Source organism: Chaetodon trifascialis, chromosome 18 (assembly GCF_039877785.1).
Source record: "Chaetodon trifascialis isolate fChaTrf1 chromosome 18, fChaTrf1.hap1, whole genome shotgun sequence".
In the NCBI taxonomy this organism is placed as follows: Eukaryota; Metazoa; Chordata; class Actinopteri; order Chaetodontiformes; family Chaetodontidae; genus Chaetodon; species Chaetodon trifascialis.
The window spans coordinates 24,524,381-24,537,448 of NC_092073.1; the positions used below are offsets into that span (position 1 = coordinate 24,524,381).

Here is a 13,068-nt window from a genome sequence, read left to right on the forward strand (position 1 = left end):
GACAGACAGACAGACAGACAGACAGACAGACAGCTGGATGTTTAGAATAATACATGTTCAGAAGGTGAGACAGGATAGCCAGGCAGACAGCTGGGCAGACAGACAGGTAAATGGACAGACAGTGTGGTCAGACAGACAGGTAGTGTGTGGTGCTGTCAGTGGGAGGGACGTGTCTCTCTCTCTCTGCTGGAGGAGGAGATTCATTTACACTCAACATCACTGCAGAACAAGCAGAGGGAGGGAGGGGAGCAGAGGAGAGGAAGCCGAGGGGAGACGGCAGGAGGAGACGATGAGTGGAAGACAGATTTAAAGGGGAGGAAGAGGAGCAAACATCGGAGCAGCGGAGGAAGATGATGAAGATGAAGAGAAAAGAGGAGGAACATGAAGCGACAGGAGCTCCAGCAGTGAGACAAATATACGTTCTATTTCATTCTGTTGTGTTCTGTGTTCTCCTTTGGTTCTCTGTGTGTTCTCTTACTGATCAGTGCTGAACGCTATCCATCAATGTTCTGCAGTAATGATCGAAATGCTCTGAACCGTGACAGTTCTAACCAATACTGATCAATACTGACAGACGCTGATCAATAAGGTAAGATCAGCCTTTATTGATCTCCAGCAGGGACGGCAGCAGGATACAAGTAGAGATCAATAGAGAGCATGAAGAGAGAAGATGAAGGCATTGCTGTGGCTGTCAGTGGTTCATGGACGACAGACTCCCTGTCTGTACTGACACACGGACCTAACAGCACAGAAACTACGGACAAACATGCCTGAGCTCATTAACACAACGCAGGCAAATACGGAAAACTCTGAGGGTCAGATATAAAACACAGTATGAAAGGTAGTCATTGAGTGTACCATAATGTGTACTGTGTACTACTGTGCAGTATGGGTGTAGAGTAGTGTTAAATGCTGTAGTAAGTGTGTGTATTCTAATACAAAGACAGAAGTCCGACACAAAGATACTACAGATGTCCTACACAACAATATTACACAATGCCACAATTCACCACAGCCGAGCGTCCGCGTCCAGAACAGCATGTCAGTCCGGATTCAGCCCGTGTTGTCAGTTCGTCACATTGATGAATTCAGAAAATACGTGGATCTAATGTCCGCCACTGGAGACAGAAGTCCAGTCTGAGAGGCTTTGAGAGGCGTCACGGGTTTATTTTTGTTGGCCAACTGTTGTGTTGAGTCTCAAACTGAGTTTTTTTGTTTGCTTCCTGGATCCTGGGAGGAGTCTTTGCTGAGATCAGGACTCAGTCATTGGTCGCTGAACTGGCTCCTTGGTGGAGCTCTGAGACCTTTTTCTAGTTCAATATTTAGTCATTCTGGATTTGACATGTTTTTTACGAGTCTGTTGACACTGATATAGACTCATAAATACAACATTCATTTTGTAAGAAAGTGAAAATACGAAACAATAATTAGGCCTAAATTCCGGGTCGGGAACCTTTCGATTTTTTAACATCCCCCAGGGGCCACGCTAACTTACTGAACACATACTGTGTATCGCACTGACCTCTGTGATGGCTGAACTGCTTCTCTTTGCTGAGGTGTCGGATGTCAGGTGGTAGTGATGATGACGATGCCTCTCGCTGCTGGTTTGCAGGTTTGGGTCAGTCAGTCTTGAACAGAACACACAGACGCATTGTTGTGATATCACCTGATATAATACGTCACATCACAATCAAAGTGATTCTTTGCAGTCCTTGAATCTTTTAAAAAGACTGTTAACGTCTTGAATTTGTTCTTTGGAATGTTGATAGGCAGGATTATTGGTGTCAGCATGGATAACAATGTGGATCTGATGAACCACATCCACGACCAAGGCCCCTGTGAAGCAGTGGTCATTCTTGATTTTTGTGACTGAGGGATCGCTGATCATCAGAGAAGCAGGATGAGGGGCCTCAGAGGCCTGAACCAGGTGTGTCCTTGAGAATGACGGTCAACAGGACGGACAAACGGCTTGGGCACCACTGTGGAGGCGGTGTCAACAGCCCATCAGTGGTGGGTGTGGTGGCTGGTGAGTGGAGGAAAGTCCTGCTCTTCCAGGATGGACATTTTGTTGATCAGCTGCAGGGCCTGAAGTGGATGGAGATGACAGAGCAGCTCCAGAACACGTTTGCCCTGACAGGGAGACTTGCAGCTCAACTTGCACAGCGGTGTGAACAGTATTATAGAGCATTATTGAACCGTATTATGGCCTGGATAGATTCTTTGGAAATCACTGCTATGCTCAGAAGCTCCAACAAAGTAATGAAGATGCAGGAAGCACAAAAGAAAGAGCTGAAGCACTCTGCTGGTAAAAAGGTAAAGCAAAGACAATGCGTGTTAAAGATCAGCTGTGGAACAACCTTCAGAGCTGAAACATGAGAACATGAACCTGAACCCACAAGCACCAAAAACTCTAGGTCCTCTATTGGCCACTTGAGGCTGGTCCCCATAGACCCCCACACTGAAAATATTAAACTTTACAGCAGAAATAAACATGTTTACAGTCTGGTATAAAAAACAGTTTTGATCTGTACTCTGCTTTGATTTCCTCATTCATGATGACTGTACACGGTTAAAATATACCGTATTAAACAGAACTGTGGTCATGGCTGCTTTGAGTGACAGCTAGTTGCTACATTTCAGCAACCATGCTTCATTCAGCTGCCTCAGCTCCACCCACGCTCCACCTTTTTTCTGGGTTAGCCGGGACTTAGATAGATAGATAGATAGATAGATAGATAGATAGATAGATAGATAGATAGATAGATAGATAGATAGATAGATAGATAGATACTTTATTCATCCCCAAGGGAAATTCAGGGTTTGGTGGAGTCAGGCGCTGCAAAGATGGAGATGTTCAAAGTCACTGAACTTCACGATGACTCTTCAGAAACCTGAGGGCGATGTCACGGAGACGACGGCCATGCTTTGTAAATGCTATGGAAACAACCCACACGTAGCAGCACAAACTTCTTCAGGATGGAGCCTTCAGCAGTTCATTTTCCCCTTTAGTAGATCGGAGATTAATATGTATCCGACTTAGACTATATATATATATATATATATATATATATATATATATATATATATATATAGAGAGAGAGAGAGAGAGAGAGAGAGAGAGAGAGAGAGAGAGAGAGAGGAAGAACTATTACTGTCCCACATTTTTTAATATCAGCAACAGACACGTGAATTTGTATTGAGTATTCTAAAAGTAATATAATTTTCTTAGATTTGAGTATCTCAATGGGCGATGATGGCCAGCCTCAGAGCGCAGTATACAGGAAGGCAACAGAGGAAAAACTCAGTGCTGGAAAGTGGATAGTTTCCATCCTAACTGGCTTCCAAACAATAGAGCTTGCAGCCAGTTCTGGTCTTTGACGTATTTGTGGCACAGATGAAGTCTTTGAAAAGCAGACAGCGCTCCTGTGAGACCATTTTGCAAAGAGGAGCTATAAAAAATTGTCCAGGATGCTTCCAAAAAAGCCCAGTCTACCTCTAGATCTGAAGTCTTCAGGACGAGAGCAAGTTTACTTTGTCACAGGATTAAGTTCTGCACTAAATCCTATAGAAAAGATGATCCACTCAAACTGAATCTCATCCAAAGTGACCTTGTTCTTAGGGAAGTTCCTCCTGCCCCTCCTGAGACCAGTTTCAAGAGGGCCCCACCCTTACAGGATATTTTAGTACCAAGCCATTTCTCTGTCAGTGACAATAAAATAAAAGACGTAGCTTCGTTGACCATTAAAGGGTGCTTTCAAATTCAACCATTGTGCTAAGATGGAAGAATGTAATTTAAAGTGAATAACATCAAAACATTTATTGTGTGCAACGCCACGTTTGTTGTGTATTGTCTGTCTTGCACCTATGGTTGCTTTTACATAGGCCTGACAAAGAGACAATTAAAAACAGAGTCTCTGAACATAAATCTGCCATGAGAGAAGAGAATTTGGATTACCCTGTGGGTTAGCATTTCTATGGAGAACAGTACATAATGGTGATCTAGACAGCCTGATGGCTTAAGGCCCAAATCATCAAAACAAAACATTTGGGCTGATCGCCTGAAGTTACTATGACACAGTGAAACTATGCAAGCCTCAGTAAACCAGGACTAAATGAAGAGAGTGATTTTATTCCTTCGGCACAGTTGTTCTGATGTATGAGGTCGGGTGCCCATGCTGCTGTCCATGTCCTTTTCTTCTTCTTCTTTCTGTTCATGCAGCTCAGCTATGAAGTGATCACTTTGATGTCATTCTCTTTGGGTTGGATGGTTTTGTCACAGGCCTGCGTTGTGTCACTGTCTCTTCATACAGTTGAAAGTTAAAGCTAAATTATATCACAGAACCTGTCTGTCTGTCTCTCACTACCTGTCTCTCTCTTTCAGGAAGTTGGTGACTGAGTCCAGGTGAGGTGGCGGTGGGCAGGGCTTAGCCTGCCACTGTCTGTTAGGTGGGTGGTGATGATTGCAACCGGCGGCCTCCTGCGGATCAACGCACGGCGACAGGACTCACTGAGGTCCAAAACACAAAAAGCACACACTCACAAGAGGAAGAACAAGAAGAAGAGGTAACACACACACACACACACACACACACACACACACACACACACACACACACACACACACACACACACACACACACACACACACACACACACACATCTGACATTCAGGGATGATGTAACCTGCCAGTACATAATGATGTCACTTTCTGCCCCCTCAGTAGGAGTGAGGTGGTGGTGGTGAAGGGGAAGCTGAAGCTGATTTCGATCTCAGGTCTCGTAGCGGCATTCGGCATCCTGGTCCTGCTGGTCGGCATGGTCATGGCAGCTCTCGGCTACTGGCCTCGAGACGGACTGTTCTTCAGCACTCGGCCACAAGAGGGTGCCACCATGGCCTCAGTGTCCTCCAGCAGCTCCGCAGCTGCACCTGCTGAGGATCTGGTGAGACACTAACACAGGGCCAGACTGTCTGGCCTGCGGGGCAGTAGAAGAAGTTCAATCATGTTAGTGGGCAGGAGGACAGATTGGTACAGTCAACACACACTGCTGTTTTATAAGTCTGTGGCCCAGCCCAGGATCAGTAAAGTTATATTGTATCTTATATTTGTGGTTTAAAAAGTTTCAAGTTTGCTGTTTTTTCTTCAAAGTTTTATATATTTTTATTTTTGTTGTTTGTCATTTTTAAAGTTTGTGGTTTTTAAGTTGCCTCCAGTCAAAAGGTATCTGTCTTTTTGTTCCTCCAGTTGAATGTTTGAGCTTCACTTCATGTACCTGCAGAGTTTCACCCTTTCACACATTCATCTGCTGAAAGTGGAAAGTTTCTCTGAGCTGATTGAAAATCCAGTTTGAAGGAGGCGGGCCTATGAGCATGATTTGTGATATAAGGAACCCTAACCCATTTAAATCTTGTGAGAGATACGTGTCTGTCCCATAGCATGAAGCTCTGCAGTTTTGAAAAAGATATTTAGTTTAACTCTCTCTGAATGACTCCAGGGAAATGATGACAGAGGAGGTGAAGGAGGAAGCCACGATGGTTTTAACTGGACAGAAACTGTAAATGGGACAACGAGGCAGCTTCCACAAGGCTTTCTGGAAGACTTCCTGGACAGGTAAATAAACTCTTTCATTCACCTGTCAACCCTCGCATTTTTCCCAGGATTCTCCCGAATTTTACCTTTCTTTCCCGCTGTCCTCCTGTTGAAATATTTTTCCTGTTGATTTTCTGTATTTTTAACCTTTCCAAAACAAACATAACTGCCTATTTGATGTGTTTGCTACATTCCGGTACAGCAGATGGCAGTATGTAAAACATTGGCTGTAACATCTATTGACGAGAAGTCATTCACTGAAACAGCACCCACCAAGAAGAAGAAGAAGAAGAAGAAGAAGAAGAAGAAGAAGAAGAAGAAGAAGAAGAAGAAGGCTGACTGTGAGAGGAATGGAGTACCTGCCCCAAAGGCTAAAAGTTTGTGCACGTATCTCACCAAATAGGAGAAGGCTTACCTGTGCTGAATGAGGAGCAACGTTGATCAAAGTACAGCTTTTTGTAAAACATGTCACATAGATTTAATGGATCAAATGGACGCAAAGTGACAAATCTGCTAAACATAAGTTCACACAATAAGCGCAGAAACATGCTGCACCAATGACTGTATTTCTACTATCCCTGCATTTCAGAATCACCCCCGGCTACCAGCTGTCTCACTGCCAACAGCTTCTCTCAGCACCACAAATGAAGCATAATTTCGTCACTTGAAAGTGTGAATCAATCGTTTCAGATCTGTGGAAAACAATATACATGTGATTTTTGTGGTGTTTCTTAGCTGAAGAAAACAGGACTGAAGTTCAGTAACATTAACGGTAATAATGTGTTCCAAGTTCCAAGTGAAAGACTAATTAACAAGGCTTTTGAATGAGTTATAATTGAGTTTAGATTTAGGGTTGATTAAATGACTTGAGTCAAAAATGGCTGCACACAGCCCGACAAAACACAACAGGACAAGATAGTCAGACAAAATAAATCAACACTATGGTCTGATATTAACTCAGAGATCAGAGATCTGATGTTAAGGTGTCCACATTTAATTCTTCTATTTTGTACTGTTGCAGTGAAGCGTGAAACTCTGGGTTCTCACGGGTTTGGTTCACTGATAAAATCCATCAGATTTCTAGAGAGGAGAACTGCTCCATCCAAAGTGGGAGGGATGTTGTCTCTCCTGATCAGACCAGGTCTTCAAAGTACGCCAATTATCAACAAAGCCCACTTCATTTGCTGGACATCACCTCAACGGCCAGAGGCTGAATGATGACATGTAGCTAAACATGTCATCATCAGTCACATTTGGTCAAACATGTCATTTAAAGAGCAGTCATAGCTGTGTGACTCCAATGATCTCATAATATTGCAGAACTTTTGATCGAGGAGTCACTTCTGAACAAAAACTTCCCTTCCCTGTTAATCTTTGTTAAGAATAGGTTGGCATTAAAAATTAGACAGTGATGGTCAGAAAGCTGTTGGGATGAAGGACCTGCAGTAGTGTGTGCATAGTTCCTTTGCACACACTGGATGCAGCAGTCTGTTACTGAAGGACCTGCTGAAGCCCCCCACTGTCTCATGCAGGGGGTGGGATGGGTTGTCCATGATTGATGTCAGCTTGGCTAACATTCTCCTCTGACCCACCTCCTCAATGTTGTCCAGAGGGAAGTCCAGGACAGAGCCAGCACTCCTGACCAGTTTGTTCAGTCTTTTTCTTTCCCCCTCAGAGCTTCCACAGCCCCAGCAGACCACTGCACAGAAAACTGTGCCTGAGTCATATAATGTCCTTAATAGTGTCCTACATACTCCACTGGACCTCAGTCCTCTTAGCAGATGAAGAAGACTCTGGCCCTTCTTGTACAGGACATCTCTGTTGCTGGTCCAATCCAGTTTGTGGTTGAGGTGGACACCCAAGTATTTTTACTCAGTCACAATCTCGATGTCCAAACCCTGGATGTTCACAGGTGTAGTCTGTGGAACCTTCCTGTGGGAGTCTATCACCATTGTCTTGCTGGTGTTTATGTGCAGGTGGTTCAATCAACACCAGTCTAAAAAGTTGGTTATGTCTTCCCTGTATTCCAGTTCATTCCCTTGTGATACGCATCTAAAGATAGCTGTATCATCTGAGAACTTCTGGATGTGGCAGCTGTCTCTGTTGTGTCTGAAGTCTGATGTGTGGAGGATGAAGAGTAAAGGAGAGAGTGCTGTCTCCTGTGGAACCCCCGTGCTGCAAACCACCACATCAGACACACATTTGTATGTCAGTGGTCCATGCAGCCAGCTGGCAGTCTATTCCAGCTCCTTCCAGCTTTCCTCTAAGCAGTGATGGCTGGATTGTGTTGAAAGCCCTGGAGGAGTAAAAAAACAAACAAAAAAACACTCAACATGCTCCCAGTATTCTCCAGGTGTGAAAGGGATCTGTGTCCTCCACACCAATGCCTGATTGATATACGAACTGAAGGGGTCCAGCTTGCTTGTCACCAGGTGTCAGAGGTGGTTTAGTATGATCCTCTCCATGGGTTTCATCAAGTGAGAAGTTAAAGCTTCTGGTAATCCTTTAGGAAGTGCAGTCAGTTCTGTTGGAGGTTCTATGTGTCTTTTCAGAGGTTGCAATGATATTTTATGAAATTCTAGTGGTTCTCATTTGTTGTTTTTATATGCTCTGATAAAGCCAAAGTTCACATCCTTCTGAGCAGCAAACAGCAGACAGACTCAGTCAGAGACCAGCTGGTGAACATTTAGCATTTGGCAGCTAAAGAGCAGATATTTCCCTCAGGAGCTGGAGGAGACCCAAACCAGAGCTAAAAGAGAGAGAAGACTGGAGTGACGTCCATCAGGAAACACAAACTCGAGTCCACATCCATCATCATGTTCTTTACATGCTGGATGGGGAAATAAACTAGTACTATTAAATGGTCAGTATTAAATATCTCTGCAGGTATCTGCACTCTGATTGGCTGTATTAAATGTCTCTGCAGGTATCTGTACTCTGATAGGCTGAAGGTTTTCGGTCCTCTCATCATGGGCATTGGGATTTTCCTCTTCATCTGTGCAAATGCTGTCCTGCATGAGAACCGTGACAAGAAGACCAAAGTCATCAACCTGCGGGACATTTACTCCACTGTCATTGACCTCCACAGCCTCCGCAAACCCAACACCTCCTCTGCCCGCCGCTCCTCCACCAATCCTCTCAATGGCCTTGTTAACTATGTGCAATCAAAAAGCCTAGAGACCAAACCCAGGGCATACCCTGCATCCCTGGTGAACAGGAGGGAGGTAGGGGGAGGAGGAGAGGGAATAGGTGGGCTATTGCCTAGGCAACTTTTGCCTGGCAGCAGCAGAGAAGGAGGAGGAGGACGTGGGTGCAGTGATGGAGAAAGAGACACAGTGTTCAGTATCTACCAGGAGCAGCCAGATGCTCCTCCTACCCCCTCCTCCTCCTCCCATAGGCTCTCCCTACCCCCAAGCTTCAGCCCCCCCCATCTCTCAACCTGCTGGACCTCCTTGCAGAAGGAGGCACTCAGCTCCTTCACCCTACCTCTGTGCCGTCCACGCCCCCCCGCTCCCCGAAGGAGACACTCAGCTCGGGACAGAATGGGCTGGGGCTTGGGCACAGGAGGAGAGGAGGAGTGTAGGAATGAGGGGGGAAGCCACAAACAGGAGGAGGTGGTGTATGCATGTCCACCACCTCCTCTGTGCTCTTCCACACCCCCACCACTCAGACCCTTTCAGGGTTCCTGCAGCTCACCCAGTCTGCACAGGGAGGCACCAGGAGGTTCCCAGGCCCTGCTCCTCCTCTCCTCCTCCTCCCTCACCCATTCCCACCTGTCACTCTCCTCTCTGTCTCACCTCCTGTCCTCCTCATCCATGCCGGATCCCCCCTGCAGGAGACGAAGCCTGCCGACTGCCTGCGGGATGGCAGGTTACAGTAAACTGACACACAGAGAGGACGAATCATTTGAGTCGACTGAGATCACATCATCACATCTCCTGACATCCCAGTGTGGGGAAGTGACATCATACAGGAAGTACTCAAACAGGGAGAAGCTGAGGATGATCTCACGGGTGAATTCTGATCTGAGGCAGGAGGATGAGAACGAGGGCTGAGGAGATAGGACAACCAATTAGGAGCCGACGTAATGATCAACAGCACAACTCTGAAGTCATTTGAGTTTTTAATGACATCACGTCACATCAGGAAGGATTCTTTGTGAACAAGAAGGATGCTTCTGTTGGTTCTGGATGTAAAGTCACTAACAGCTGAAAAGGCTAGAACACAAATGTTCCTGACATTAACTATTAAACTTTATTTCCATTTAAACTGTGAATAGTTCTGATGAAAGTGTTGCTGCGGCAGGAAGATTTAAGGAACTTGTCGACTTCGAGGTCGAACTTGTAGCAATAAGGAGTCTTCCAGATGAATGAATGACAGCACAACATTAAATGAACTGATGAACTTTTTTTCATTAATCAGCTCATCAAGTGACTGCCTGCTTATTAAAAAGTCACGCGGGAATGTTTTCTACTAAATCATCACGTGTTGATATGTCCTACAAGTAATATTTCCTCCGTTGATATTGTGGTTCCCAAAGTAAGATGAGGCCACCGGGAGAATGAATATGGTCTGTTCATACACCCAGAGAAAACTCCAGTTTTTGGAGGCATGAAGGAAAAGTTTGTCTTCACAGTGAGTGAAAACGTTTAGAGCTGAGAAATATTTTGTGAAAACCTGCTGGAAAAGTTTTTACACATATTTCCTTCAGTTTATTTTCTGTACCTTTAATCTTTTAACGCCCACTGTTAGCACAATGTAGAACCTTCACAGACTGATACATAAATCATTACATGAACCTTTATTTATTTGTTCATTATATTAAACTGGAACAGCTGATGTTAAAATATCCTGTGAGCTGACACTGTAAGTAAAAATTTGTCAAAAGCAGACTACAGATGGCCAGATTGACAATGTAGCCTGTGCCATCTAAAATAGTATCATCTGCATAAAAATGTGCACTACAATTTGGAGTTTACACAGTTATGGTAAATAAAAGAGGAGCAAGCATAGAGTTTTGAGGGATACTTTTACTGACCTACAGAGCACTTAATTCCAAACCATCAGAAATGACTGCTTGAGTTCTAGAAGAGAGGGAGAGTGTCATGAAATGATTTCATACACTGTTCATTTAGTCCTAATAAGGATAGTTTTTCTGTTCCTATTATGGTAAACAGAATGAAGTGCTTCCGACGGATCTACAAGTAATGCACAGTATTGATGATTGTCTTATCTTATATTTTTGTATTCACTAGGGATTCTGTGCTTTTTGTAAACAGTACAAGGTATCACTGTTTTCCTTAAATCATCAGATTTTCCTAAATTCAAAATTTGATTCTCTCTAATGGCACAATACAACAAGCTAACTGGCAGGTAAATATTCACAGATGAGGCAGCTTTGTCTGGGTTCACACTGAAAGTGTCTTTTAAAAGATTTGCTTCGATCTGTGACTTTAAATCAGAGATTTAAAGACTACAGTTGTTAAACAGAGTAGCTGGAGGAGACAGTAGACATCTGCCACAAAGAGGTTCTAAGTTATAATGTAGTTTGGATACCGTCACCCAGATCTTCCCTTTGTGTTTTTAATATATCCATCCATAATGGTTCAACTAATCAATGAATTCATAAGTCTCAGAAAATTGTATTGTTGGTTTCTGCAATGAGAGATAATGAAGTAAAATTTTATGTCTAAAGTTACTGCCAAAGCAGATCAGCAATCAGCAGCAGTCAATTTGTTTTAACTTGTGGGACCAACCCCAAGTGGTGTGTGTTAAAGGGTTAAACAACATAATTTATTTTCTTGTGTTCATCATTTCTACTCTCAAATCAAAAAGTTATGACCCTGAAATGTTTAACATCAATTTATCAGTTCAATTTAAATGTTTGGCCGTGATTTCCATCAGTATGTAACGACTAACACCTTTTGACTGTATACAAAGGTGGACGACATGACAGCTCCTCATGAGTGAAGCCAAAACACCTCGATGCCCCCTGATGGCTGGCTGCAGTGTAGGTCATAAACGTCTGTGAAGGTTTTCAGTCATCCAGGTCATGGCTATCCAAGGAGGGTTGAATCAAGGGCAACTGGACTTGCTCATAGAGACGTGAATGTTTTGCTTCTTAGGTTTCTTCATTTCTAACTGACCGGTGTGGAGTGCCAGGTATTTCACCTCTGTGGGGTCATGAGCAAGGCCACTGATACCACCTGGGTCGTTAGTATTCCTAACTGCGTAACAACAGTCATTAGAGTCGATGGAGTTTTCACAATGCCACCTGTGAATAGTTGCTAAACCCTCTGGGAAAGGATGGAAGGACAGTGTTGTAGGTGGAGGATAAGTGGTGTCATAGACTTCCTCTTCTGTTGGATGGTTTCTCTCTTTTATTGTGAATAGACTCCTTCACTCCTCTTTCAAAATATCTGTCCTCCCAATCCAAAATATGTACATCGCTGTCCTCCAATAAGGTGTAGGTAGACTTGTATATCGGGGAAAATAAACAACCATTAACCAAACACATGACTCAGCACAGGAGGGCCAACTCGTCAGGTCAAGACTCAGCAGTTTACTACGTGACTTAAATGACATTACCAGCGCCGAATGGAAGGGCCTGTGTCCTGTATATTTTGGCTTCACTTTTGTAGAGTGGGAGAAAGTGGAGACGTGTTGTCCATCTTCATTTACGTCTGTGGTTAACCTTAAATAAAAGTACAACCTGAGGTTTTAAACCCTGACTGGGTTGCTGCTGATGTGGCAGTGACACAGTGATGAAACATGAGCTGTCTGTGCTGCAGTTTTACTAACTGTAAAGTCTTCTTGAATTGAAAGTTGTAGCTACGTGTCTTCCACCGAAAAATGAGCCTGCTTCAACTAAACAGCACAATGTCCAATCAGCTGATGGCTTTTCCCTGGAGGTTCAGCAGTTGGCAGGTTTTCACTCTGTTTCCTGTGTGTATCTACAACATTTGATTGGTTTTAACTGAAGAAAAAAAACAAAAAAAAACCCACAAAAAAAACATCAACAAATCAAAATAAAGCACATTATCACTTGTACTTTGGTCCAGAATTCTCTGGCGTTTTAGTGCAACTTTGGTTATATTTCCTGTGCTGTTTTAGTATTTTTACACTCAAAGAACCAAGCTGTGCTTCTTTGCTACATTGAATACATTTGATCATCCTGTCGCCATGTGAGCTGTATCTATTTTCTTGCAAATGATTGATTTGTGGATGAATGATGGCGTACTATAAATTCTGCTGGTATCCTGTGTTGGATTTCCCCCAACCCCAAGTGACTGTTTATAAAGTCCTGAAACCAAACTTGACCAAACCATGGTTTAGTCTGAGGCAACACCAAATTCATTGGACCAAGGTTTGGATATTTGGTCCAGGGGAGATTTCATCTGTAATTTTGGTTCAGGTCAAACTGAGAAGTCTGACAGCCTGGCCCAAATAAGGCAGGTGTGAAGGAGGCTCAGAATGCCAT

General features: G+C 43.8%; 1 protein-coding gene across 1 annotated transcript; it reads left to right on the plus strand.

Moving 5' to 3' along the window:
- The first annotated feature begins 206 nt into the window (after positions 1-206).
- On the plus strand, positions 207-12,567 carry tmem200ca (transmembrane protein 200C, genome duplicate a). The gene is made up of 5 exons (XM_070985623.1): positions 207-404; positions 4,382-4,563; positions 4,722-4,941; positions 5,494-5,609; positions 8,515-12,567. The coding sequence occupies exons 2-5, from the start codon at positions 4,457-4,459 to the stop codon at positions 9,641-9,643; spliced, it is 1,572 nt and encodes a 523-aa protein (XP_070841724.1). The 5' UTR covers positions 207-404; positions 4,382-4,456; the 3' UTR covers positions 9,644-12,567.
- Positions 12,568-13,068: the final 501 nt, after the last annotated feature.

Bases quoted from the DNA above. Each gene is read 5' to 3' on its own strand.
- tmem200ca (XM_070985623.1), top strand. From the start codon at position 4,457: ATGATTGCAACCGGCGGCCTCCTGCGGATCAACGCACGGCGACAGGAC. The intron at 4,564-4,721 runs GTAACACACACA...CTGCCCCCTCAG, and splicing joins AGGAAGAACAAGAAGAAGAG to TAGGAGTGAGGTGGTGGTGG. The intron at 4,942-5,493 runs GTGAGACACTAA...GAATGACTCCAG, and splicing joins CTGCACCTGCTGAGGATCTG to GGAAATGATGACAGAGGAGG.